This window comes from Lissotriton vulgaris, chromosome 1_1 (assembly GCF_964263255.1).
Source record: "Lissotriton vulgaris chromosome 1_1, aLisVul1.2, whole genome shotgun sequence".
In the NCBI taxonomy this organism is placed as follows: domain Eukaryota; kingdom Metazoa; phylum Chordata; class Amphibia; order Caudata; family Salamandridae; genus Lissotriton; species Lissotriton vulgaris.
Window position 1 is genome coordinate 1115843703 of NC_141685.1, and position 26278 is coordinate 1115869980.

The 26278-nt window shown below is 50.2% G+C and overlaps 1 protein-coding gene across 1 annotated transcript in view; it reads right to left on the reverse strand.

Annotated features, from left to right (window-relative positions):
* Positions 1–26278, reverse strand: part of LOC147748716 (uncharacterized) — a 341752-nt gene that overhangs the window by 60248 nt on the left and 255226 nt on the right. Inside the window, exons 13-17 of the mRNA XM_086936477.1 lie at positions 23147–23271; positions 13393–13618; positions 10950–11085; positions 2796–2962; positions 2105–2285 (exon numbers count right to left, since the gene is read on the reverse strand). Coding sequence (XP_086792603.1) covers positions 2105–2285; positions 2796–2962; positions 10950–11085; positions 13393–13618; positions 23147–23271 — 835 coding nt within the window. The remainder of the gene's footprint in view (positions 1–2104; positions 2286–2795; positions 2963–10949; positions 11086–13392; positions 13619–23146; positions 23272–26278) is intronic.

Here is a 26278-nt window from a genome sequence, read left to right on the forward strand (position 1 = left end):
CCTATGGGCCTCCAGGCCCAGAGGAATCAATGGCAAATACAGAATCGGTAATTACCGATTCGGTAAATACCGAATCTTACCGATTCGGTATTTTTTACCGATTAATTACCTACATAGGATTTACCGATTCTAAAATACCGAATCGGTAAAATTCAGTATTTTAGAATCGGTAAAACCTATTTACCTACATCTAGCCCTAGGTTGTTGATGCAAGGTCTGCCCTGTGGTATCTGTGAGATGGATGGAGCAAATGTAAATCTTGAATACCATAGAACTAACTTAACTCTATTTCTGTGCCAGTCGTAGAGACACATTCACCTTCACCTCCTGCCGGCCACCCATTGCAGAACCCAGTTGCTTGCACAGCAGCAAACCTTCGATCCTGGGACTAATTGATGCCTGCATAAGATCCTTCCTACAACTTCTGGTCAAATCTCGGTCCCACACTTAATGAACAAATGCATAGCTAACCAGGTGCCAAATCACCTAACCAATGCAACCTCACCTCTGTAGCACCCAATATGTTGGTATCTCCTCCCTCACGGAGTGCAAGGTTTGGTTGTAGGTGACCAGCAGATGTGGCATGTCCCACTACTACACATAGAAATCCATTAAACGTTAATGGTAGAGCTGGATATTGTTTAAACCCTCTTCAAAAGTGTCTGCAGCGTGGCAACCTCTACTAGGAAGAAAGTGCATCCCATGTGAAGGAGGCTCTATGTGTGTGTGTGTGGCTGTGTGTGTGGCTGTGTGTGTGTGTGGCTGTGTGTGTGTGTGTGTGTGTGTATGTGTGTGTGGCTGTTTGTGTGTGTGTGTGTGGCTGTGTGTGTGTGGCTGTGTGTGTGTGTGTGTGGCTCTGTGTGTGTGTGGGTGCAAATGCAATAGGTCTCGCATTTGCGAGAGATTAAGCTTTTGGCATTGTAAATGACATTACCATTTATTTATCTGTTTTCAAAACCAACACATAAATAAAAATTTTGTCATTTACAATGCCAATAGCTCTAACTTTTGCAAAGGCGAGACCGTTGCATTGTAAATGCTTGTTAGACCAGGTCCTAAGGAATTGCCACGGATTGATAGAACCACATGGCAAGAAACATGTCGACCTCCAGAGATGAGCATAGCTCCAACTGAGACTTAACGTCAGGGAAGCTGCCACTCTTTTTGTTTTTATCAAGGTGGATAACCAGCTAGAATAAAATTGTTTTTTAGACAACCCCACCTATTTTAACTAACTCACTCTCTTCGCGATATCTACACAACATGGGCCACACCCCCCACTTCATCATATGGTAAGGAACAAAAGATCTCCAATAAAGAGCCCCTACACGGGTGCCCGTTGGGTATTGCAGCGCCGACCCAACGAGGAGCAGGTCCAGATGATGAAGCATGACACTTAGCTTGCTGGGTGTGTGAGGACCCGAGTTCCGCAAGAGCAGGATCCCCTCCTTATCCCGCTCCATCACCAGGTTCCACCTCCGCTACCATTTACTGATGATAGCAGTTGGTTTCCTGACTGTTATTGACTAGGCACAACACCTGGAGGAACAGCATAACATTAGTTAGTAGTATTCACAGTGCGCCTATGCTGGACCTCGGTAAAAAGCCCCCAGTCCCCCCTCTTGTATTATACTACCCTGAACACACTCTGTCCTGCATTCCCTGTTGTCCTGGATACACACTGACTGCGGGATGTGCCACCCGGGACACTCTGCCCGATATGCCTTGTTTTCTTGGACCCACGCTGCACTACGGGCCTTGCGGTCCTGGAGATACTCTGCACTTCGGGCCCAGCGGGCCCAAGTACCCTGGAACCACACTGCGGGTCCTACTTGTCCTGGACACACTGTGCACTGCGTGGCGTTGTGTGCTATCCTGGACACACAGACCTGAGTGCTCCTCTACCCTGGGCTCGCACTGCGGGCCCAGCGGGCCCTACTACCGTGGACTCACACTGCGCACTGGACACACTTGTACTGCAAACCACACTATCTTGGACACACTGTGCACTGCTTGTCCAACTATAACTTGTTCTGCGTGGCGTCGCATGCTATCCTGGACACACGTAAGTGTGTGCCACGGTACCTCTCTACCCTGGACTCACCTGCCCTCCGGAGCTCCGTGGCCGCCCCCTCCCAGCTGCGGAAGATGGCCCAGTAAAAGGCAAGCGGCTCCTTTTCCGGGTACCAAACACCCCGCACGCCCCCGCTCTCTTCATAGTGGAGGGTGAGGTGCTTCACCAGGGGCACAAACTTCCATTCGCCGTCATCGGGGCTCTGCCAGGCCTGAGGAGACATGTAATTTGGTCCAAGTTGGCTTGGGGAATAAAAGCGCACTTTGCACAAATACGACACGCGCTACCTCACATTGTTTGCGACCAGAGGCGCAACTAGAGGCTACTTTCGAGGGGGGGGGGGGGTTGCGGGGGGGCTACTGAAGTCCTTTGAGCCCAATGGGCGTTGCACGCCTGTTTGTGACTATTATGAAGTCAGTAGTCTCTGGGGCGCAGTCCTTCGCTTCGTGGGGTGGGGGGTGGGGGGGGGGGGGTAGAACAGTCAGAGAGTGGTGGTCAATCAGAGGCAGTGTGGGCATTGCAACGTGAGAGTACTGTCAGGGTGCAGGTGTGCTGGTGGGGTCGGTGACATCAGTGAGCAACTGTAGGGCGCAGTCTAGGTGAGGTGAGAGTACTGTCAGGGAGCAGACGGGTGAGGCAGGGTGCAGACAAGGGGAGGTGAGGGTGCTGTTAGTGAACGGTGCAGGACGTGTGATGAACGGCCTTCTCGGAGGGTCCTTACCTCCAGACACAGCGGACTCCCTCTCTGCAGGGACTCGGTGAGGGTCTCCATGAAGGCCTTGGGGTAGCTCCGGGCTCTGCTGGTGCTCCAGGTATCAGACACCCCTATCCGCACGGTTGGCCTCACCACCCCCGCTCTGTGCTGCAGGTCGGAGAGGTGCGTGAAGACTGCACAGAAGAGAAGAAAGTGAAGTCAGAGGCATCCGGGTGTCCACTCTGCTACCTCTCACCTGTGAGCTACGGCAGGTGAGAGGCAAAATGGAGAAAACTATCTGAGCGGATTTACAGCCACAGCCAGCTGCAACCCCACAAAACCATTTGAGCACTCATCCTGCCACCACCCAAGCACACAGCATGAGAAACTCAAGAATGCACACCTGTGACCCTGTGTGTTCACACCCGGGGCCCTCTGTGTGCACATCCTGCTCCCACCCAAGCACGCACCCTTAGATAACTTTAGAGCACAAACCCTGGGGCCATCAAGGCACATATTCTCGGTCCTCCCAAGTATCCAGCCTGGAAGGCCCTTGGAGCACATGCTCTCGGACTCTCTATGCGCGCACACCCCGAACCCGCAGGGCACATTTAACGAGAGCTGGGGTCCTGTGAGCATACGTTTCTGGACCACCCACAGACACTCTTTGAGTCTCTTAATGTACACACCATGGAATCCTCTGCACGTACATCTAGAAGCTCACACGCAACACACACCTCTGGATGGTGGCAATGCCCTGCTCCATTACACATCAACTCCAAGCTTCCCCCCCCCCCCATGAATTGCACCCTACAGATGCATCACAAGGGCTGTAATGAATGCCCCTGCAGCTCCAGCTGTCAGGGCTTCCAAACCTCATGGTGGCTATCATTCAGCCAAGGGCCTGTGAAAACCTGTGAGATAGAGCCTCAGAGACCGTTCCTATATTCTGCAGGGGTCCCATCATTCTGCATTATACCACTATGCAGCATATATCCCTCAAAGTTTGAAGAAATATGATCACATCACCCCACCCTCATATAACTCCACTGGCTCCCCATGCTGCCCCCACCATCTTCAAAACCAGCTGCATCATTTACAAAGCCATCATGACCAGCATCCCAACATAGCTGGGTGGCAAGCTCACCCTCTCTGGTGGCTTTTGGAACTCCTGTCCTGCTGCCTTAACACCATCAGACTGGAGGCAAAAAAGTGCAGAAGAGAAAAACCATAAGACAACAGGCAAGCACCATCAAGGTACCCATGATCTGGAACAATAACCTGTAGCCGTCATGATTGATGCAACCTTTCTCCAGTTTAGGAGAGAACTGAATACAGTTCTTCCCCCGCCTTCCCTCGAGCCCCTGCACTCTCGAGTGTTGGTATTCGAGGCCCTCCTCCACCCGCAGGTTTCACTTGCGCCTCATCCCTGGTGGTCCAGTAAACCTCTGTCTCCATTCTCTTGCTCTGCCTTTTCTCTCCTTTTTTACTCGTTTCTTCACTCACTTCTATCTCCCCCTTCACTCTCCTTCTGGGTCTTAACCTCCATTTCCTATCGTTTTCCCCTCATTTCAAGCTCCCCCCTTTACTCTCCTGTGTCTTTCCTCTGTTTTTTCACTCGTTTTTTACCCTCATCTCAATCTCCCCCTTTCACTATCCTGTGCCCACTGTGTCTTTCCTCCACTCTTTCTTGCACTTTTGCTGCCTTATTTGCACTTTTCACTCTCATTTTGCCTTTTTCCTTTTGCCCTTTTTAGCTTGTTTTTCCCCGCCGCTGCTGCCCCCGCGGCCCCTCCCTCCCAGCACGACCAGTGCGACTGGCCCAATCCAGCTGTCCAGCCCTCCCCGACCCCTACTTAATGGCGGCCACTGCGGGGACAGGCGAGCAAGACCACTGACTCATTGTCAGTGAAATTGCTCTTCCTCCCTCACAGCTCCACCAAGTGAGGCCTTCCCCGAGCCCCTGCACTCTCAAGTGTTGGTGTTCGAGGCCCTCGTCCACCCGCAGGTTTCACCTACGCCGCAGCTCTGGTGGTCCAGTGGACCTCTGTCTCCATTCTCTTGCTCTACTTTGACTCTCCTTTTTTACTCGTTTTTTCCCTCACTTCTATCTCCCCCCTTCACTCTCCTGCTGAGTCTTAACCTCCATTTTCTGTTGTTTTCCCCTTATTTCAAGCTCCCCCCCTTCACTCTCCTGTGTCTTTCCTCCGTTTTTCACTCACTTTTTACCCTCATCTCAATCTCCCCCTTTCACTCTCCTGTGTCCTCTGTGTCTTTCCTCCACTCTTTCTTGCACTTTTGCTGCCTTATTTGTACTTTTCTCTCTCTGTTTGCCTTTTTCCTTTCTAGCCCGTTTTTACCCGCCGCTGCTGCCTCCGCGGCCCCTCCCCCCAGCACGACCAGTGCGACCGGGCCAATCCAGCCCTCCCTGACCCCTACTTATTGGTGGCCACCTCACGGCCACGCCGCCGGGGCACCAAAGGCAAGCCTGTCTGCACTCCTCCGCGACCCGACTGCGACCAGCGCCAGGAACCCTGGATCTCTGCACTGCCAATACTACGACCCAGCGGCACTCCACGCTCTCAATCCAGGCCGCAACAACAACTGCAAGCTAGCATCACCAACCGACACCCACGGACCCTTCAGCAGTCACCGCTGCTGACACACCTGCAGCACCGCCAAGACCACTGACCCAGTGCAACCCCCGCAAGAACACAACCGAACTGAAGACCCTTATATGCATCCTCCTCAACATCCGATCCCTCCACAAACATGCCACCAAAATCTGGGACCTATCCCCAACAGCACTAAACCCTACACATAGCATTCTTTACCGAAACCTGGAAAAACACCATCATGGGACCGGACATCGCCATCGCCATTCCCCAAGGATACAAGATCTCCAGGAAGGACCACCCCACCCACCCTGGAGGAGGAATCACCATCGTCCACAAATCCACTCTCCGCCAGAGCACACTCCCTGACGAGCCCACAGACCTGATGGAACACCTTCACTTCAAGATACTGGCCAGCCCTATCTCCATCCTCCATGGAACCCTCATCTACCGACCCCCTGGACCCCGCAGACTTTTTGCCAACTCCATCACAGACATCATCTCCCCGCATGCCATCGCATCCACCAACTACACCCTACTGGGAGACCTCAACTTCCACCTCGACAACCAACTGGACCAGAGTACCACATCCCTCCTGGACAACCTCCACAACATTGGACTCCGCCAGATCGTGATCGAACCCACGCACTCAGCAGGACACACCCTCGACCCCCTCTTCACAACAGGAAACTCCATCACCTTCAACCACACCACCGAACTCCCATGGACTGACCATCAATGTGTCCACTTCACCTTCAGAACACCTACCATCCAAAGACACCAGCACCTGCTCCCACAAAGAAACTGGACCTGAATCACTGACGACAAGCTAACCTTATCACTCAGCAACTCCACCCAACCATCGCAGAAAACGCCAACGCCAACACCGCAGCCCGAACCCTGCACAGATGGATGTCCGACAGCGCCAACACCATAGCCCCCCTCAAGAAAAACAACAACACCCATGCCAAGAAAGCTAGATGGTTCACCACTGAACTTCGAGAGAACAGAGGCACTTGCCGCCGCCTCGAAAAGGCCTGGAGGAACACCAAATTGACAGAAACCCACAACAACTTCAGAGCTGCCTCCAATGCCCACCATCAACTCATCAGAAAAACGAGGAAAAAAGCGATTGAAGACAGAATCTCCACTCATGCGCACACCAGCAAAGAACTCTTCAACATCATCAAGGAGTTTGCGCAACCCACCAGCGAGTCCACCGACATCCCTCCCTCACAAGATCTCTGCAACAAACTCAGTACCTTTTTCCACCACAAAATCAAGAGCATCTACGACTACTTCAACGAAGACAACCAACACACTGAACCCACACCAACCACCCACCGACACCCTGAAACCAGCGATCGACAACTGGACAGCCCTCCCCTCCGAAGACACACTGAAGACGATGAAGTCAATCCACTCCGGGGCCCCCTCAGACCCCTGACCCCACCATCAACCGCTCCCTGGCAACCGCCTCGTTCCCTGATGACTGGAAACACGCTGAGATCAACCCCCTCCTGAAGAAACCCTCGGCGGACCCCACCGACCTCAAAAACTACAGACCCATCTCCCTGCTCCCGTTCCCAGCGAAAGTCATTGAGAAAGCCTTCAAAAGCCAACTCGCCACATTCAGCGGAGACAACATCCTCGAGTCCTTCCAATCCGGCTTAAAAAAAAAACACAGTATCAGAAACCGCCCTCCTGGCAGCAATAGACAACATCCGTACCTTACTGGACAAAGGAGAAACAGCAGCCCTCATCCTCCTCAACCTCTCAGCACTGTTCGACATAGTCTCTCACCGCACCCTAATACACAGACTCCACGACGCAGGGATCCAAGACAAGGCCCTCGACTGGATCCGCTCCTTCCTCTGTGGCAGGACGCAGCGGGTCAGACTCCCCCCTTTACTCTCAGACCCTACACCTACCACCTGCGGAGTACCCCAGGGGTCCCCCCTCAGCTCTACGCTCTTCAACGTCTACATGGCTCCGCTCGCCCCCATCGTCACAACCTACGGACTCAACATTGTGTCATACGCAGACAACAACCGACTCATCCTCTCCCTAACCAACGAACCCAACACCGCCAGACACAACTTTCGAGAAGGCCTGGAAGCCGTTGCCAAATGGATGAAAAACAGCTGCCTACAACTAAACACAAACAAAACGGAAGTACTCCTCATCTGCCCAGACCCAGACGTCTGGAATGACACCTGATGGCCCCCTGCCCTCGGAAGCCCGCCCACCCCCACGGACCACGCACGCAACCTGGGAATCATCCTGGACTCAGAGCTCAAAATGGACTCCCAGATCAACTCTGTCTCGTCCTCCTGCTTCCACACCCTCCGCCTCCTAGATAAGACCTTCAAATGGATCCCCCTCGAACACAGAAAGACTGTCACTCACGCCGTGGTCACCAGCAGGCTCGACTAAGGCAACGCACTCTGTGCCGGAATAAACAAAAACCTCACCCGCAAGCTACAGAACATCCAAAACACAGCCGCAAGACTGGTCCTCAGCCTGCCAAGCTACTGCCACATCTCCCAGCACCTGCGCGCACTCCACTGTCTCCCCATCGAAGCTAGAGTTACCTTCAAGATGCTAACCCACGCTCACAAGGCCCTCCACGACACCAGACCAGCATACCTGAACAGCCGACTCAAATTCCACGCACCCCAAAGGACCCTACGATTAGCTCAGCTCTCCTACGCCGTGGTCCCCTGCACCAAAAAGACCAGATTGGGAGGCTGCTCCTTCTCCTTCCACGCGGCCAGTGCCTGGAACGACCTTCCACTCCACCTCAGACAGATAACATCTTCGCAAGAAACCTCAAAACCTGGCTCTTCGACAGACCCTCTCCTTGATGGACTGGAACCTGCGAACCCCTCCTCCACACCCCCCGCGCCTTGAGACCCTTACGGGTGAGCAGTCGTGCTTAACAAACACCTGATTTGATTTGATTTGACACCTCAGTAAAGAATGTTACAAAACAACAGAGGTGGCTGCTCCAATTTGGAAGTGTAGGGCAACGTGAATGTTCCCCACGGGCCCTGCAAGAGGGTTCTTTGTCGGAGTTCTTTTCAGGAGTAACACCGCAGTTGTGAGTGCGGGTGTGTGGAGGGGAAGAAAAAAGGTGAGTGGATAAAATCGCCACAATGGTACCCTATAGAACCTTTATTCAAAGGTCTATGTGGTAAGGTTAAAACTAATGACACAGAAGGCTTCTAGAGATAATATATCTGAGGGTAAGTGTTTTCCTTCTGTTCTGTTTGTCAAGTAGGTGAAAAAAGTGATAACAGTGAGTGTGAGTGTTAGGTCCACATGTTTCACAACATTTTCCCTAGTGGTTCCCATGGTGTTTCTTCAGGACTCTGCTAGAAGTGCATAACGGTTTAAAAATAGGAATCTGAGACGGCGACACCCAGTATTCCTACGGCACCTCTAGTTAGAGTTATTTATGGTGTCAATGCACCTAAAGGAACGTCCTTATGAGTTCCTCGATCCAACCTGTAATAGAAGAAAGGGAAAATAGGGAAAATAACATATGTTATAGAAGGAGAAATGTAGCACTTATTGTCACCAATTTAAAATAGTGCCTATGACAGTTGCAGTCAATGTGGGCAAAGAGGCATGCTGACTCTTTCATACCTCTAACGCCGGTAACCGGCTGTACAGTGCTCATTTACACCGCAATCTATGAGCCCAAGGCATATGCACATTGCGAGGATGAGGTCACCTCCACACACAATGGCTGTGTGGCAGAGGCGGTGTGCTGGTGACGTGTGCACCACACCCAAAGTGTTTAGCATTCCGATTGACATACATCTGTGATGTCTATAAAAGTGGCGTGGGAGCCGTGGCAAGTGTAGCAGTCCATTACAAACACACTAGTTGTTTTTTGCAGAGAGAAAACTCCTTAATGAGTAAATGATCCTTGTCTAGTAATGCAATACACATACACACTCACAAACATATAATGACATCTATATCCTACCCCACTATTAGAACTGGTTGGCCTCAACAGCTTTTGTAGTGCAGAGTAGGAAAGGGTATCTGTAAGTGAAATGGGCAAATCAGTTTTGCGAATGCGGTAAAGCCCAAGATGTTACCTTTTTTAGATGTGAGGAACCAGAAGGAAAATACTCACGGTGCCTCTCCTGAAATAGCAGCCTATTACCTGCCCGCGCCTGCTAGAACGCCGGTACGGGCTGTGGATGTTACTTCCACATATGCATCCCGCCCGCTCATCTGAACCGGAAGAACGGGTGACGTGGGTGCATTGACACCATAAATAACTCTAACAGGAGGTACCATAGGAATACTCGGTGTCGCTTTCTCAGATTCCTATTTTTAAAACCTTTATGCACTTCTAGCACGGTCCTGGAGAAATACCACAAGATCCACTAGGGACCCTTTAAAGGCGTGAAACATGTCGACATAACACTCACACTCACTGTTATCACTTTTTTTAAAACCTATTTGACAAACAGAACAGAAGGAAAACACTTACCCCTCAGATATATTATCTCTAGAGGCCTTCTTTGTCATTAGTTTTAACTTCACCACATGGACCCTTGAATAAAGGTTCTATAGGGTACCAGTGTGGTGATTTTATCCACTCACCTTAATTCTTCCCCCCTACACACCTGCACTCATAACTACTCCTGAAAAGAAATTCGACAAAGAGCCCTCTCGCGGAGCCCGTGGGGAACTGCAGCGCCATCCCCACCAGGAGAAACGACTGATGATGAAGCATGTAACTCGCATGGGTGTGTGAGGGCACTTTTTTCAAAAGGAGGAATCCCCCCACCTCCACACTGCTCTATCTCCAACCTATCCTGTGAATAAGTCACCCACAATCCTACCTAGCGAGCATAATAGCCCTGTTTTTCCTCCTTTCCCTTTAGGAACAGTTACCCATATTTGACAATAAGGTTAACCTTGGGAGCACGGCAACTGGACCTGTTCTTCTCATAGCTCCCCGTCCCCCTTCTTGTGTATTTAAGCACGGCACAGGCTCCCATTGGCCAATCACGGCGCTGCTTCATGCTGGTACCAGCATGAGAGCAGCGCTGTGATTGGCCTGAGTTGGCTGAATTGATGCCTGCTCAGGCACAAGGAGCCTGTGCCATTTCTCTACCAGGATGGGCAACACAGCTGGGTTGGAGAAATGTAAGTATGCATGTTGGTTTGGCCGTCTTAAGACGACTGGTCAAACCAACCTGCTCACTTACAGTACACCCACCACTCCTCTTCTTCTGCTGATGAAGTGACGCTCTCCAAACAGTGGTTGACTGCATCTTTGCCTTTCACACTGCAGCACTGCAGTGCCTTCGGAGTAGGTTCCCACTATATAAATACCACATATGTACACATATATAGTTGGGGGACCTCCTAGAATCTTCACTCACACATCTAAAAAAATGAGGACCCCCGTGGAATGTGGTGAGGGGTCCCTGAGGCTCCCATATCTCACAGAAATGTATAGTCCTTGGGCTGAAAGGCGCACCCATCCCCCCCCCCCCCCCCGGTTTATTCAGCCAGCATTACATCTCAGATTTACCAAGCCTGGAATAGATCTGCAGGGCTTCCAGCTGGCACCCCGGGGGTCCCTGAAGAGAGCAGAATTCTGTCATTTCCACAGCGTTGAGAAAATGATCCAGGGCCCCTGGTCTGTGCAGGGCAGAGGTCACCGTCACCTGAAAAGTAAACATTCGCCAATCATTGACAAGCCTGCACTGCAAGTTCGTACGGATGAAGAGGGCAGGATGAAAGCCCCTTATATTATACGTATGCCCCTCTACATTCTTTCACGTCTGCCTCTTGCCACGCTGCTTCTATTACTTATTATCACAGCCCCATAACATGATCCTTTCACCCTTTCATTATAGATTGTATTGTTTTGTAATTGCATTTATATAGCGTTTACTACCCCTGACGAGGCGTCAAAGCGCTTTTTCGGCGAGTAGCACACTACTCCGGGACCCAAAGAGCATTAGTGTTGAATTAGTATAGTGAAACATGCAAGTACATTTTAAGTGGTGGTTAGGTTAGTCAGTTAATTGGATTTGGAATGATAGCAGGAAGATAGAGGAGGACAAGGTTTGTATTTATATAGCGCTTGTTACCCCTGATGGGGTGTTGACGCATGCTATTCAGGAAGCCCATAAAGGATTAGTGGTGAATTAATATGGTGAAATATGAAGTAATTTCAGTGGTGGATAATAGTCAGTTATTTGGAGTGAGAAGGATAGCGGAAGGATAAAAGGGGAAGAAAGATTTGCATTCATATAGCACTTGTTACCCCTGATGGGTGTTGAAGCGCTTTTCGGGCGAGTAGCACGCCACTCCGGAACACATAAAGGATTAGTGGTGAATTAGTATAGTTGAATATGGAATTTGAGAAGTGAACATGTTAGTCTGTTAATTTTGATTGAAAAGGATAGTGGAGGGATAAAAGAGTGACGTTTTTTAAAAAAATTTTTGCAGTAGTAGGAGGCTTTTGGATGAGTAAAAATGAGTTTGGGAGGGGAGGAGTCAGAGGGAAGAGTTTAGAAAGGTTTGTTTTAGGGGATCGGTATAGTAAAAGAGGTGTCAGATGATGCAAGGAGGGGTAGAGTAGGAGAGAGTCTAGAAAGGTGTATTTTGGGGATTATAGTAAAGAAAAGCCTTGCAGAGACATGCATTGTCCAGAAAAAAACTAAAACATTCAATGAATGAGCGAAAGTGAGTAGCCATTCAAACAGCTTAGTTGTTGCATGAAACTTCTTGGCAAGAACAGCCCTGAGTGCCAGTACCCTTACACTTATGTTATCCTGATATGTTCGTGCAGTAAAGAATGCCAAGTTATGTCGACTACACCAAAGCCAAAAGATGTTGGGCCTCATTTATGAAAAGTGACGCATCGCTGCGTGAAAACAGCGATACAACACTTTTCATTGCGCCCTCCTTGCCACACCAATGATGCGTCATATTTACAGTATGACGCATCATGTCGCAAAGAGTTACAGATCCATCAGTATTTCACACGTATCTGTAGGCGCAAAAGTGACGCATTGCTGGATTGTGTCGCAAAAGTGACGCAACTCCAGCAATGTGTCCTTTCACATGGGGCAAGCCCCATGTGAAAGAGCCTGCGTCAGTCTTACGCCTGCTGTGAGGCAGGAATGAGATTTTGACGCATTTGAGTCCTAGAAGTGGCGCAGTGAAATCTCATAGATTTCACTGCGTCACTTCCATGACCCTTTCTTGCGTCAACACGCCCCTCTTGCATACATTATACCTGGCGCAGGTATAATGTGGCGCAGGGGTTTACAAAGAGACGCATCTACCTAGATGCGTCACTTTGTAAATATGGCACAAGGCGCATTTTTTACGCCACTGGTGCGTCACAAAAAGTGACGCACCTGCGGCGTAAAAGTGACGCACAGCCTCATAAATGAGGCCTGTTGTGTACATTCTGATATTTTGTAAGATAATATGTTTATACTGCCCTTAATCAAGCCAGTTATAAAGCCATAGTTTGCTACCATACTGTTTCAGCCAAATAAGAGAAAGTTCCACAGTCACACCAGAAGTGTGGCGCAGAAGCCTGTGTGATATTTATCAGGTAGCAGTAAGCCACTTTTTTTGGCTTAATGCTATCTGATAAATATCAGTCACTTTAACGCAGTGTTCTGATTTAAAGGGGCGTGCAATGGCTGTTGCTGGGGGCGTTCCCAGCAACAACCACTGCCTTTTGACACTGCCCCAGATTTACGAGAAATCGTAAAACTGAGGCAGCGCCAAAAGCTTACGTAAGGGAGGCGCAACAGGGAGAAATATCTATGCCATGCCTGTCCCGCCCTCTTTTCTCCCAAGTGTGCCCCTTCCAACTATAACCTCATATGTGACCCTAAACCCACTGCATATATCTGTACCTTTCCTCTCGCCCCCTAGGTCTGTCTTTGCCCACTCTGGCCCGTGCCTGCCCCCATATTTCACCCCCTCCATGATCTGCTACCCACCTTGAAGCCCCCCAGCCTTGGCTCCCAGCTGGTGTTTTTCAGCAGGCCCCAGCTGCGAAGGGCAGTTTCCAGGAGTTTGTTATTTTGGGCGCATACAGCGCTACGAAGCCCAAATCCCACAGCACCCTGCAGCGCATAGAGATTCTTCTGTCCTTCCAGGGGGTGCAGGTGGGTCTGGAACACACGTTTCAGGATGTCTTCATCCGACTGGCCACAGAGATCCATTCTAAAGACGTGGTGGAGAGACGAGAAGTTAGAAGTGATCGCCTCTGAGAGGCAATGCGAGGAGGGAGCACAAGACAGGAGAGGGGGGACCACAGAGAGAGAGGAGATGTGGACACCAGCAGAGGCCAGAGACGAGGGAGGGGAACTGGGAGACAGGGAAGCGGGACGAGAAGTCACAGGATTGCAAGAGAAGAGACAATGCAAGAGAGGAAGGTGGAGGGAAGGCCGAGAAGTAGAACAGAGAAAGCGAGGAGGGACCAGGTGAACACAGAGACAAAAGCGCTTATCAACAAGGGTAAATTTACATGAGACTCATTTTACAGGGGCAAATGCACCATCACACTTTGTACTAAATGTACTAATTTCGGCTATTCACCATTTACAATTGTACATTTGCATGTCTAGGTCCCCTGAATGTAGGAGTGGATCATCTTATGGGTGTAAAGTTACTAGTAGTAATTTTTCACACATAGGCCGCGATCTCTGCAGAATGAAGACCTCCTTATTATAAAGTATAGGGAAATGTAGTAAAAAAAAAACTTTAAAAAAAGGTAACAAAATATTTTAATATTACATACCAATGCAAATTAATTGTATATATTTATTTTGAATGTAGAACAAAATAAAAAATGCTAAAGCACTATTAGCTTAATTTTGAATTAACGATTTGATTAATTCAAATATACTGAATTAAATTGAAATTAAAATTATTTTTGAAAGATATAATTTAAAAATGTAGTAAAATTGCAAAAAAACTATTTGTTGAACTAATCTAAATGGATGAATTTATAAAACTTTAGGGACATTTATTTTTAAATGAATTCAAATACAATTAATTTGCTCCAGGGTTATATTAAGTCCCTGTCACCAATATTTTCAATGGCAGGGTGCAGCAGTACCTGTAAGTGGCCATGGGTGGTGTTGGACTTAGTCCAGATCTGAGCGGGAGTACATTACAACTGTTTTGGGTTCCTTTTGGCTGTAGTAAATTTAGAAGTGCAGTTTGGGAATTGGAATGGGATTATGTATTTGTGGGTGCTCGCATGTCCCTCCGTAACCACATCCCAACCCTTCCATTAACCCCTCCTCACTCCTCCCTAAACCCCTCTCATTTACTCATAGGTATCCCCTCTTTTCCAAGGACTCCCTCATCCCTTCCACATTTAAAGATAAAACAAAGGCATATGTGTGCATCCATCTCGGCAGTCATGGAAGAGATCTCTGTACTGAAATCTAGGAGAGGCTGATACATAGGCCTCTGCACTGAGGATTGTTTATAGCATTTAGTAGAACATGAGTAGTACTATTGTAGTACTGCTAAACACACTACAAAATGCAATTTGTAAATAGGGCCCTAGGGAAGAAAGGGTATGAGAAATTAGATCAGGGAGGAGAGGGGACATCAGAAGGGATGGGAGTAGACAAATGCCAGCCATTTACTTTCACAAGAAAGTGAAACCTCTATAGATTGCCTTTGAAGATTCCACTAGTGAGACAAATGGGTGCCAGGTCAGAATGGGGCCAGGGGATGCATCAGATGAAAGGAGTGGTTTAATGTGTGTCTCTCTCTAAAACCCACGTAATCCCAAAACAATTAGAGTCTACAACAAAAAAGCTAACAGCTAGGATTTACCAAAAATGGAAGTAGCAAAATGGTCAAGTTTACCACAAAAATAAGACAACGGCGATGCATGAACTCGCTGAAGGTGGACAAGCGTTCCTATCCATGTACAGCAGTGGTTTTGGATCCAATTTCCAGGGTGGGGGTGCTGCTATCAATGTTACATTACTGAAGCAAAGGGATTGTAAAAAATACAAGCATCAAAGAAAGAGCAAGTGTAGCAATTGAGCCAGGTTCATTCAGGATGAGTGATACAGGTGTTGAATGTAGCTGGTGGGGCATTTTAGAGCACACCTTCACAAATGTTTCACTAAAGCATTGTGTGGTAGCACTGCCATGCCGTTTACTGACGGCATATTTTCCATTGAAATGACTACTAAATTTACAGAGACATGCAGTTTTGCTGATAAAACTATACAGGCACAAAGGATAATGTGTGGAAATTGGGTTTCCACAAACATTTATCATTTAGATATCACTAAAGTATGTGGCTTTGTTTTCATCCTTTGTTTCCATCGTGCTTCAGAATTACAAAGGAAGAGCTTCATTTGTGCTTTCTTGACTGCTGTTATTTTGTATTATTTGTACTGTTACTTTACAAGTTTTGCTGTATGTTAGAAAAAAAATGACAACCTATAGCCTTTCATTTTACACTCCCCGTACCCCAGTAACAATGTCCCATAGTTCACTTTCTAAAATCCTCTAACTCAGCGGTCAGAGAAAGAAAAGCAAGCTCCAGTCTCCATGTTAAAAGAATATGCAGCAATTTGTCAGAAGATTGTCTGTCATTTGACCTCTGTGACAAGATAAAAAAATGTAAAAGTATCTTTGTGATCATTCACCTTCTGGACTCGAGCATGGTTATTTTGGGGGTGCTGCTGCACCCCCAGCACCCCTACTTGAGCAGTGAGGATTGGTGAACATTCCAAAAAGTAAATGAACCCTTCATCCTAAATCCAAGGCACCCAACACAGGTGCAGGATGGCTGGGTCCACCTCAGATTCAGGAAACCCGCATAACATGCATATATCTCCTGCAATCCTCAATTGAGCTCAAGAATGTGGTCAGAAATCTGCAGGGCCCCAGCCCTTTTGGACTTAAACACCCCCGTCTTATGGTATTGTTTTCAAGATATACATTAAACACATATCTTATCCATTGTTAAAAGGGACTTAGACATATATTTCAGAATAAACTCCTTCACTGGCTCACTGACCGTTATTTCCCTAGCTCTCTAGACAGGGAATCTGCAAAGCTGGCTATCTGCTACTAAAGTAACAAGTCTATTTGAGCCTAAATACATTTGGTGAACCATGGAGGCGCGATCCCGAGTAATTTTATGAGCGAGAATTTTACGTGTACAGACATTTTGAGTTATGGTCAGGTAGAATTTCCGCAATAGTATGCTCACCTCTGCCTACACAGAGAGCTTTCCTCTTCCCATAGTCTCCATAGAGAGCTGTATTCTCCCCTGAGACACTGCAGAGAGCTGTCATCTCCCCTCAGTCTCCACACAGAGCTGTACTCCCCCTCAGTTTATGTAGAGAGCTGTCCTCTCCCCTCAGTCTCCACAGAGAGCTGTACTCTCCCCTCAGTTTATGTAGAGAGCTGTCCTCTCCCCTCAGTCTCCACAGAGAGCTGTCCTCTCCCCTCAGTCTCCACAGAGAGCTGTCCTCTCCCCTCAGTCTCCACAGAGAGCTGTACTCTCCCCTCAGTTTATGTAGAGAGCTGTCCTCTCCCCTCAGTCTCCACAGAGAGCTGTCCTCTCCCCTCAGTCTCCACAGAGAGCTGTCCGCTCCCCTTAGTCTCCACAGAGCTGTACTCTCCCCTCAGTTTATGTAGAGAGCTGTCCTCTCCCCTCAGTCTCCACAGAGAGCTGTCCTCTCCCCTCAGTCTCCACAGAGAGCTGTACTCTCCCCTCAGTTTATGCAGAGAGCTGTACTCTTCCCTCAGCCTCCACAGAGAGCTGTACTCTTTCCTCGGTCTCCACAGAGCTGTACTCTCCCCCGGTCTCCACCTAGAGTTGTTCTCTTCCCTCAGTCTCTACAGGGAGCTGTACTCTATCCTACTTCTCCACAGAGAGCTGTACCTCTTTCCTCAGTGTCCACCCAGAGCTGTCCTCTCCCCTCAGCCTTCACATGGAGCTTTCCTCTCCCCTCAGGCTTTGCAAAAAGCTGTACTCTCCCCTTAGTCTTCACAGAGAGCAACCCTCTCCCCTGAGTCTCCGCAGAGAGCTGTCCTCTCCCCTCAGTCTCAGCTGGGAACTGAACTCTCCCCTGAGTCTCCGTAGAGAGCTGTCCTCTCCCCTGAGCCTTCGCAGAGAGCTGTCCTCTCCCCTCAGTTTCTGCAGAGAGCTGTCCTCTCCCCTCAGTATCCGCAGAGAGCTGTCCTCTCCCCTCAGTTTCCGCAGAGAGCTGTCCTTTCCCCCGAGTCTCCGCAGAGAGCTATCCTCTCCCCTGAGACTCCACATAGAGCTGTCCTCTCCCCTCAGTCTCAGCAGGGAGCTGAACTCTCCCTTGAGTCTCCGCAGAGAGCTATCCTCTCCCCTGAGACTCCACATAGAGCTGTCCTCTCCCCTCAGTCTCCGCAGGGAGCTGTTCTCTCCCCTCTGTCTCCGCAGGGAGCTGTCCTCTCCCCTGAGTCTACGCAGGGAGCTGTCCTCTCCCCTGAGACTCCAAAAAGAGCTGTCTTCTCCCCTTAGACTCCGCAGGGAGCTTTCCTTTCCCCTGAGTCTCCGGAGAGAGCTGTCCTCCCTCCTCAGTCTCCGCAGAGAGCAGCACTCTCTGCTCAGTATCTTCAGAGAGCTGAACTCTTCCCTACATCTCCACAGAGAGCTGCCCTATTCACTTAGTCTCCACCTAGAGTTGTCCTTTTTCCTCAGTCTCCACCTAGAGTTGTCCTCTTTCCTCAGTCTCCACCTAGAGTTGTCCTCTGCCCTCAGTCTTTGCAGGGAGCTGTCCTCTTCCCTAAGTCTCCGCAGAGAGCTGTCCTCTTTCCTCAGTCTCCACCTAAAGCTGTCCTCTCCCCTCAGTCTTCGCAGAGAGCTGTCCTCTCCTCTAAGTCTCTGCAGGGAGCTGTCCTCTCCCCTCAGTCTCCGCAGAGAGCTGTCCTCTCCCCTCAGTCTTTACCTAGAGTTGCCCTCTCCCCTCAGTTTCCGCTGACAGCTGTCCTCTTTCCAGTCTCCACCTAGAGCTGTCCTCTCCCCTCAGTCTTCACAGAGAGCTGTACTCTCCCCTCAGTCTCTGCATGGAGCTGTCCTCTTCCCTCAGTTTACTCCTAGAGCTGTCCTTTCCCCTCAGTTTCTGCAGAGATCTGTCCTCTCCACTCAGTCTCCCTTGAGTCTCCGCAGAGAGCTGTCCTCTTTCCTCAGTCTCCTCCTAGAGCTGTCCTCTCCCCTTAGTCTTCGCAGAAAGCTGTCCTCTCCCCTCAGTTTCTGCAGAGAGCTGCACTCTCCGCTCAGTATCTTCAGAGTGCTTTCCTCTCCCCAGTCTCCACAGAGAGCTGTACTCTTCCCAACATCTCCACAGAGAGCTGCCTTATTTACTTAATCTCCACCTAGAGTTGCCCTCTTCCTTCAGTCTTAGCAGAGAGCTGTCCTCTTTCCTCTGTCTTTACCTAGAGCTGTCCTCTCCCCTCAGTCTTCGCAGAGAGCTGTCCTCTCCCCTCAGTTTCTACAGGTAGCTGTCCTCTCCCCTCAGTCTTCGCAGAGAGCTGTCCTCTCCTCTAAGTCTCTGCAGGGAGCTGTCCTCTCCCCTCAGTCTCCGCAGATAGCTGTCCTCTCCCCTCAGTCTCAGCAGGGAGCTGAACTCTCCCCTGAGTCTCCGCAGAGAGCTGTCCTCTCCCCTGAGTCTCCGCAGAGAGCTGTCCTCTCCCCTCTGTCTCCGCAGGGAGCTGTCCTCTCCCCTGAGTCTACGCAGGGAGCTGTCCTCTCCCCTGAGACTCCACAAAGAGCTGTCTTCTCCCCTTAGTCTCCGCAGGGAGCTTTCCTCTCCCCTGAGTCTCCGGAGAGAGCTGTCCTCCCTCCTCAGTCTCCGCAGAGAGCAGCACTCTCCGCTCAGTATCTTCAGAGTGCTGTCCTCTTCCCTCAGTCTCCACAGAGAGCTGAACTCTTCCCTACATCTCCACAGAGAGCTGCCCTATTCACTTAGTCTCCACCTAGAGTTGTCCTCTTTCCTCAGTCTCCACCTAGAGATGTCCTCTTTCCTCAGTCTCCACCTAGAGTTGTCATCTGCCCTTAGCCTTTGCAGGGAGCTGCCTCTTCCCTAAGTCTCCGCAGAGAGCTGTCCTCTTTCCTCAGTCTCCACCTAAAGCTGTCCTCTCCCCTCAGTCTTCACAGAGAGCTGTCCTCTCCTCTAAGACTCTGCAGGGAGCTGTCCTCTCCCCTCAGTCTCCGCAGAGAGCTGTCCTCTCCCCTCAGTCTTTACCTAGAGTTGCCCTCTCCCCTCAGTTTCCGCTGACAGCTGTCCTCTTTCCAGTCTCCACCTAGAGCTGTCCTCTCCCCTCAGTCTTCGCAGAGAGCTGTCCTCTACCCTCAGTCTTCACAGAGAGCTGTACTCTCCCCTCAGTTTCCGCAGAGATCTGTCCTCTCCACTCAGTCTCCCTTGAGTCTCCGCAGAGAGCTGTCCTCTTTCCTCAGTCTCCTCCTAGAGCTGTCCTCTATCCTTAGTCTTCGCAGAAAGCTGTCCTCTCCCCTCAGTTTCCGCAGAAGGCTGTCCTCTCTCCTAGGTTTCCGCAGAGAGCTGTCTTCTCTCCTAGGTTTCCGCAGAGAGCTGTCCTCTCTCCTCAGTTTCCGCAGGGAGCTGTCCTCTCCCCTGAGTCTCCGCAGGGGGCTGTCCTTCCCCCTCAGTCTCCGCAGAGAGCTGCACTCTCCGCTCAGTATCTTCAGAGTGCTTTCCTCTCCCCTCAGTCTCCACAGAGAGCTGTACTCTTCCCTACATCTCCACAGAGAGCTGCCTTATTTACTTAGTCTCCACCTAGAGTTGCCCTCTTCCTTCAGTCTTAGCAGAGAGCTGTCCTCTTTCCTCTGTCTTTACCTAGAGTTGTCCTCTCCCCTCAGTCTTTGCAGGGAGCTGTCCTCTCCCCTAAGTCTCCTCAGAGAGCTATCCTCTTTCCTCAGTCTTCACCTAGAGCTGTCCTCTTTCCTCAGTCTTCACCTAGAGCTGTCCTCTTTCCTCAGTCTTCACCTAGAGCTGTCCTCTCCCCTCAGTCTCCGCAGAGAGCTATCCTCTCCCTTTAGTCCCCGCAGGGAGCTGCCCTCTCCCCTCAGTTTTTGCAGAGAGCTGTCCTCTCCCCTGAATCTCTGCAGAGAGCTGTCCTCTCCCCTCAGTCTCCGCAGGGAGCTGTCCTCTCCCCTCAATCTCCGCAGAGAGCTGTGTTCTCCCTTGAGTCTCTGCAGAGAGCTGTCACCTCCCATCAGTCTCCGCAGAGAGCAGCACTCTCCGCTCAGTATCTTCAGAGTGCTGTCCTCTTCCCTCAGTCTCCACAGAGAGCTGAACTCTTCCCTACATCTCCACAGAGAGCTGCCCTATTCACTTAGTCTCCACCTAGAGTTGTCCTCTTTCCTCAGTCTCCACCTAGAGATGTCCTCTTTCCTCAGTCTCCACCTAGAGTTGTCCTCTGCCCTTAGCCTTTGCAGGGAGCTGCCTCTTCCCCAAGTCTCCGCAGAGAGCTGTCCTCTCCCCTCAGTCTCCGCAGGGAGCTGTCCTCTCCCCTCAATCTCCGCAGAGAGCTGTGTTCTCCCTTGAGTCTCTGCAGAGAGCTGTCACCTCCCCTCAGTCTCCGCAGAGAGCTGCACTCTCCGCTCAGTATCTTCAGAGTGCTTTCCTCTCCCCTCAGTCTCCACAGAGAGCTGTACTCTTCCCTACATCTCCACAGAGAGCTGCCTTATTTACTTAGTCTCCACCTAGAGTTGCCCTCTTCCTTCAGTCTTAGCAGAGAGCTGTCCTCTTTCCTCTGTCTTTACCTAGAGTTGTCCTCTCCCCTCAGTCTTTGCAGGGAGCTGTCCTCTCCCCTAAGTCTCCTCAGAGAGCTATCCTCTTTCCTCAGTCTTCACCTAGAGCTGTCCTCTTTCCTCAGTCTTCACCTAGAGCTGTCCTCTTTCCTCAGTCTTCACCTAGAGCTGTCCTCTCCCCTCAGTCTCCGCAGAGAGCTATCCTCTCCCTTTAGTCCCCGCAGGGAGCTGCCCTCTCCCCTCAGTTTTTGCAGAGAGCTGTCCTCTCCCCTGAATCTCTGCAGAGAGCTGTCCTCTCCCCTCAGTCTCCGCAGGGAGCTGTCCTCTCCCCTCAATCTCCGCAGAGAGCTGTGTTCTCCCTTGAGTCTCTGCAGAGAGCTGTCCCCTCCCATCAGTCTCCGCAGAGAGCAGCACTCTCCGCTCAGTATCTTCAGAGTGCTGTCCTCTTCCCTCAGTCTCCACAGAGAGCTGAACTCTTCCCTACATCTCCACAGAGAGCTGCCCTATTCACTTAGTCTCCACCTAGAGTTGTCCTCTTTCCTCAGTCTCCACCTAGAGATGTCCTCTTTCCTCAGTCTCCACCTAGAGTTGTCCTCTGCCCTTAGCCTTTGCAGGGAGCTGCCTCTTCCCTAAGTCTCCGCAGAGAGCTGTCCTCTTTCCTCAGTCTCCACCTAAAGCTGTCCTCTCCCCTCAGTCTTCACAGAGAGCTGTCCTCTCCTCTAAGACTCTGCAGGGAGCTGTCCTCTCCCCTCAGTCTCCGCAGAGAGCTGTCCTCTCCCCTCAGTCTTTACCTAGAGTTGCCCTCTCCCCTCAGTTTCCGCTGACAGCTGTCCTCTTTCCAGTCTCCACCTAGAGCTGTCCTCTCCCCTCAGTCTTCGCAGAGAGCTGTCCTCTACCCTCAGTCTTCACAGAGAGCTGTACTCTCCCCTCAGTTTCCGCAGAGATCTGTCCTCTCCACTCAGTCTCCCTTGAGTCTCCGCAGAGAGCTGTCCTCTTTCCTCAGTCTCCTCCTAGAGCTGTCCTCTATCCTTAGTCTTCGCAGAAAGCTGTCCTCTCCCCTCAGTTTCCGCAGAAGGCTGTCCTCTCTCCTAGGTTTCCGCAGAGAGCTGTCTTCTCTCCTAGGTTTCCGCAGAGAGCTGTCCTCTCTCCTCAGTTTCCGCAGGGAGCTGTCCTCTCCCCTAAGTCTCCACAGGGGGCTGTCCTTCCCCCTCAGTCTCCGCAGAGAGCTGCACTCTCCGCTCAGTATCTTCAGAGTGCTTTCCTCTCCCCTCAGTCTCCACAGAGAGCTGTACTCTTCCCTACATCTCCACAGAGAGCTGCCTTATTTACTTAGTCTCCACCTAGAGTTGCCCTCTTCCTTCAGTCTTAGCAGAGAGCTGTCCTCTTTCCTCTGTCTTTACCTAGAGTTGTCCTCTCCCCTCAGTCTTTGCAGGGAGCTGTCCTCTCCCCTAAGTCTCCTCAGAGAGCTATCCTCTTTCCTCAGTCTTCACCTAGAGCTATCCTCTTTCCTCAGTCTTCACCTAGAGCTGTCCTCTTTCCTCAGTCTTCACCTAGAGCTGTCCTCTCCCCTCAGTCTCCGCAGAGAGCTATCCTCTCCCTTTAGTCCTCGCAGGGAGCTGCCCTCTCCCCTCAGTTTTTGCAGAGAGCTGTCCTCTCCCCTGAATCTCTGCAGAGAGCTGTCCTCTCCCCTCAGTCTCCGCAGGGAGCTGTCCTCTCCCCTCAATCTCCGCAGAGAGCTGTGTTCTCCCTTGAGTCTCTGCAGAGAGCTGTCACCTCCCATCAGTCTCCGCAGAGAGCTGCACTCTCCCCTTAGTCTCCTCAGAGTGCTGTACTCTTCCCTACATCTCCAGAGAGAGCTGGCCTATTCACTTAGTCTCCACCTAGAATTGTCCTCTTCCCTAAGTCTACACAGGGACCTGTCCCTTCCCCAACCTCTCCGTCGTGCCTAGCGCTCTCACCTTAGGGAGGCCTTCCTGAAAGCTGACACCAGGCTCGGGTAGGGGTTCGCCGGCAGAGGGGTCTGCGAGAGAATGTCTTCCAGGGCACCCTGCCAGTGCTGCTCCAGTCTGCAGTCCACGAGGTACTGGAAGAGCAGAAACAAGAGGTCAGAAGGCCACGGGTCTGTAGTTGGAGCCTACTACAACAAGGACAGAAATAGCACCACAAGGCATATGCAGCTTTAACATCCACATATACATGCAGATTTTTCTTCATTATGTACAAATAGCATCCTATATTGCTGATCCGATTACAAAAATAATTAAATGCCATGTGTAGGAAGGCAGGATCCTTCTGCATGGTTACCCCCACTTTTTGCCTGGTGACAAGCTGTATTTGACTAGTCAGACTGGGATTCTGTTAATTATACCCCCAGCCTATCTGCTTTCTCCCTAAAGTTTAATGTTCAGTACTTTGGGACACCCCCAGATTGGATACTGGGGTACCCTTATAAGTACCTACTCTATGGTGCTCATGTACCCAGAGGACTCCCATGGGCTGAAGCACGTATTATGCCGCCCATGAGAGACCATTCAAATTGGAACTACAGGCCTGCCAGCCTGTGTAAGTTGGTGCTAGTCTCACTTACTAAAGATATAGGTTTCCTATATCTAGAGTAACTGCAATTAAAACCTCTTAGTCACCCCTCTAGCAGGCCTGTGAAATCCTGAAGGCAGGGTACTTGGTTCTAGGTGAAAGTGTGCCCCTGCATGAGTAGGACACCCCTGCAGCCTATGGAGTCCATTCTCACAGGTTGTCAGGGAAGTAGCCATATACTATATAGAGGGGCACCAGGTAATTACGTGTTGACCGTCTCGAAACTGGCTGAAACAAAGCCTATCATGTTTAGTATCAAAAACATTGGAATCATATCCTCACACCGTAAATGGTGTAGGAGGTATAATTCAAGGCTCTGAAAGAGCCCTCCGCTAGGCTCCCAGTGTTACCGGTACCAGCCTTCTTGACCCGTACAGCACAAAATGGTTGCTGCCGACCAGACACATGATTCTGCCCTCCTGCTGCTGAGCTAAGCTCGAGCAGGGGAAGGCAGAACGATATGCATCCTGTCACAGGGAGGTGTGACCACCTCTCAGATAGGATTTTGTGTATTGGGGTGGGGTGGGTGTGCTTGGCAGCGCCACTCAGTCTGCATGAGGGGCATATTTAGTGCCCCTGTGCATAGACCAGTTCAAACCAGTCCTGGGAGCCGTTGGCTACTGCTCTGGTGTGAAACTGGACAAAGGACATGGGAGTAACCTCCCCCTTGTCCAGACCGTCCCTTGGGAGGGTCCCCTGAATCTTCCCAACCCTTTCCCTAGGGTACTTAATGACTTACCTGGGTGTAGGTCCCTAGATTCGGCGTGGGATAAGATTCAGATCAGACACCACTTCTTCAATAGTCTGGGCACTCTGGACTTTGATGTACTTTATTGGGCCTGACTTTGTCTCCCTTCCAGTCTGCTGCATCGTCTGTGCCTGTGCCTCATACAGGAGCCTTCCAAGGCCTGTGAAGCATCAAAGGCACTTGAAGGAATCTCCCTTGGAGTGAAGGAGTCACTCCCCTGCATTCACAGGCACAGTAACTAAGTTGACCGGGCTGCTGATCCTTAGCTCCTCCAGACTCCAAAGGCTCTGCAACATAGGTGGCGGTTTTTCCACAGATCCTGAGGCCTGCTATGCCCTCTCACCAAGTTTGAGGCCAGTATCCCTTGTGGGGGTTGCAATAACCAAAGCTTGCAGTTACAAAGGCTTGTTGACTTCTTTCCAAAAAGATCTTGGGGCTCCAAGTAGCCCCAACCAAGAGCACCTCCAGTGACTAGAATCTTCACCCACACCACATTGTGTGCATTGTGGCCTCTATCTTTTGGTGAGCTGCTTGAGGTCCTCTGGCGACTCCAGTGCCTTCAGCCTTTGGGTCCACTTGAGGGTCACTGTTGTTTCTTTTAGGCTCTCTGATTGCTTGGGCCTGCCCTGACTCCCCTGCTTGTGGTGAGTTCCCTGCACCTTGCTGGTTCTGACGTTGCTCATTCTTCCCTTCCTACATTGGTTGCATTTGCCAAGGCTTGTAGGTGCTCCCGCCAGTCATCGACCCCTCAGTACGCGACATCCTTCGTGGGACAGGTCGTGCATGGCTCCCGGTCCTCCTCAGCATCGCCTGGTCCTCACAGCTGCAGAGTCAAGGTCATCGTCACCCATCCTGCAATACCCGACATCGGAGGGCATTTGTCTTCCATGTCTCCTGCTCACTCCTGAGTGACATAGGCACTGTCCCCTCTGCTTGCAGGTACCTCTCATCTTGAATCCACCTTCTGATTCCACTGAACACTTTCTCCTTTTTCAGTAGCAGCACTTTCCTGAAGTCATCCATTGGGTTTGACGGAGGTTTCCGACACCAGTTCACACGTATGACCCGGCTTCCTTCATGTAGGGAATGTGGGTACTAGGGTATCCACGGGTGGGGTGGCTCTCCAAACTTCTGTCTTCTAGGAGGTTTCTTCAGGGTCCACTGGTAAGGGTCCTTAATCTTTAAAAATCTAACCCCGACTTACGCCTAAAGTTGTACGGAGCATGCAGTTGTGCTCCCTCACTGCACATGCACTCCTTGGGGTTCCTATCTACTCACCTTGAGTGGTTCCTTAGGACCCCAGCACTTCTATGTCCTCTTGACACTGTCCTGACCTGAGTTGTGGTTCTTATACCACTTTCTTAGTATATGATTTGGTCCCCCCTGGGGTCCACTGTGTATTTCGTGCTATTTACTGTGTTTCTTTGCTAAAGTATTGGGTGCATTGTGCATATCTCGGGGTAGGAGATATTTCTATTTGTTAAAGAGTATTATATAATAAATACGAATCTATGACAAAATATCGACTACAAAAATATCTACCTACCAAAATATCGCATCAAAAATATCGATTACATTAATATTGAGATCCTATCTCTAACAAGGTAAGTACAAAAATATCGAAAAAATAATATCGATGTCAAAAATATTGTTTTTTTAAAAATATCGTCGTATTTTAATTAAAAAACATGGAATATTAACAACATAATATTTAATAAACATAGTTAAAATTATATTATAATTTTTA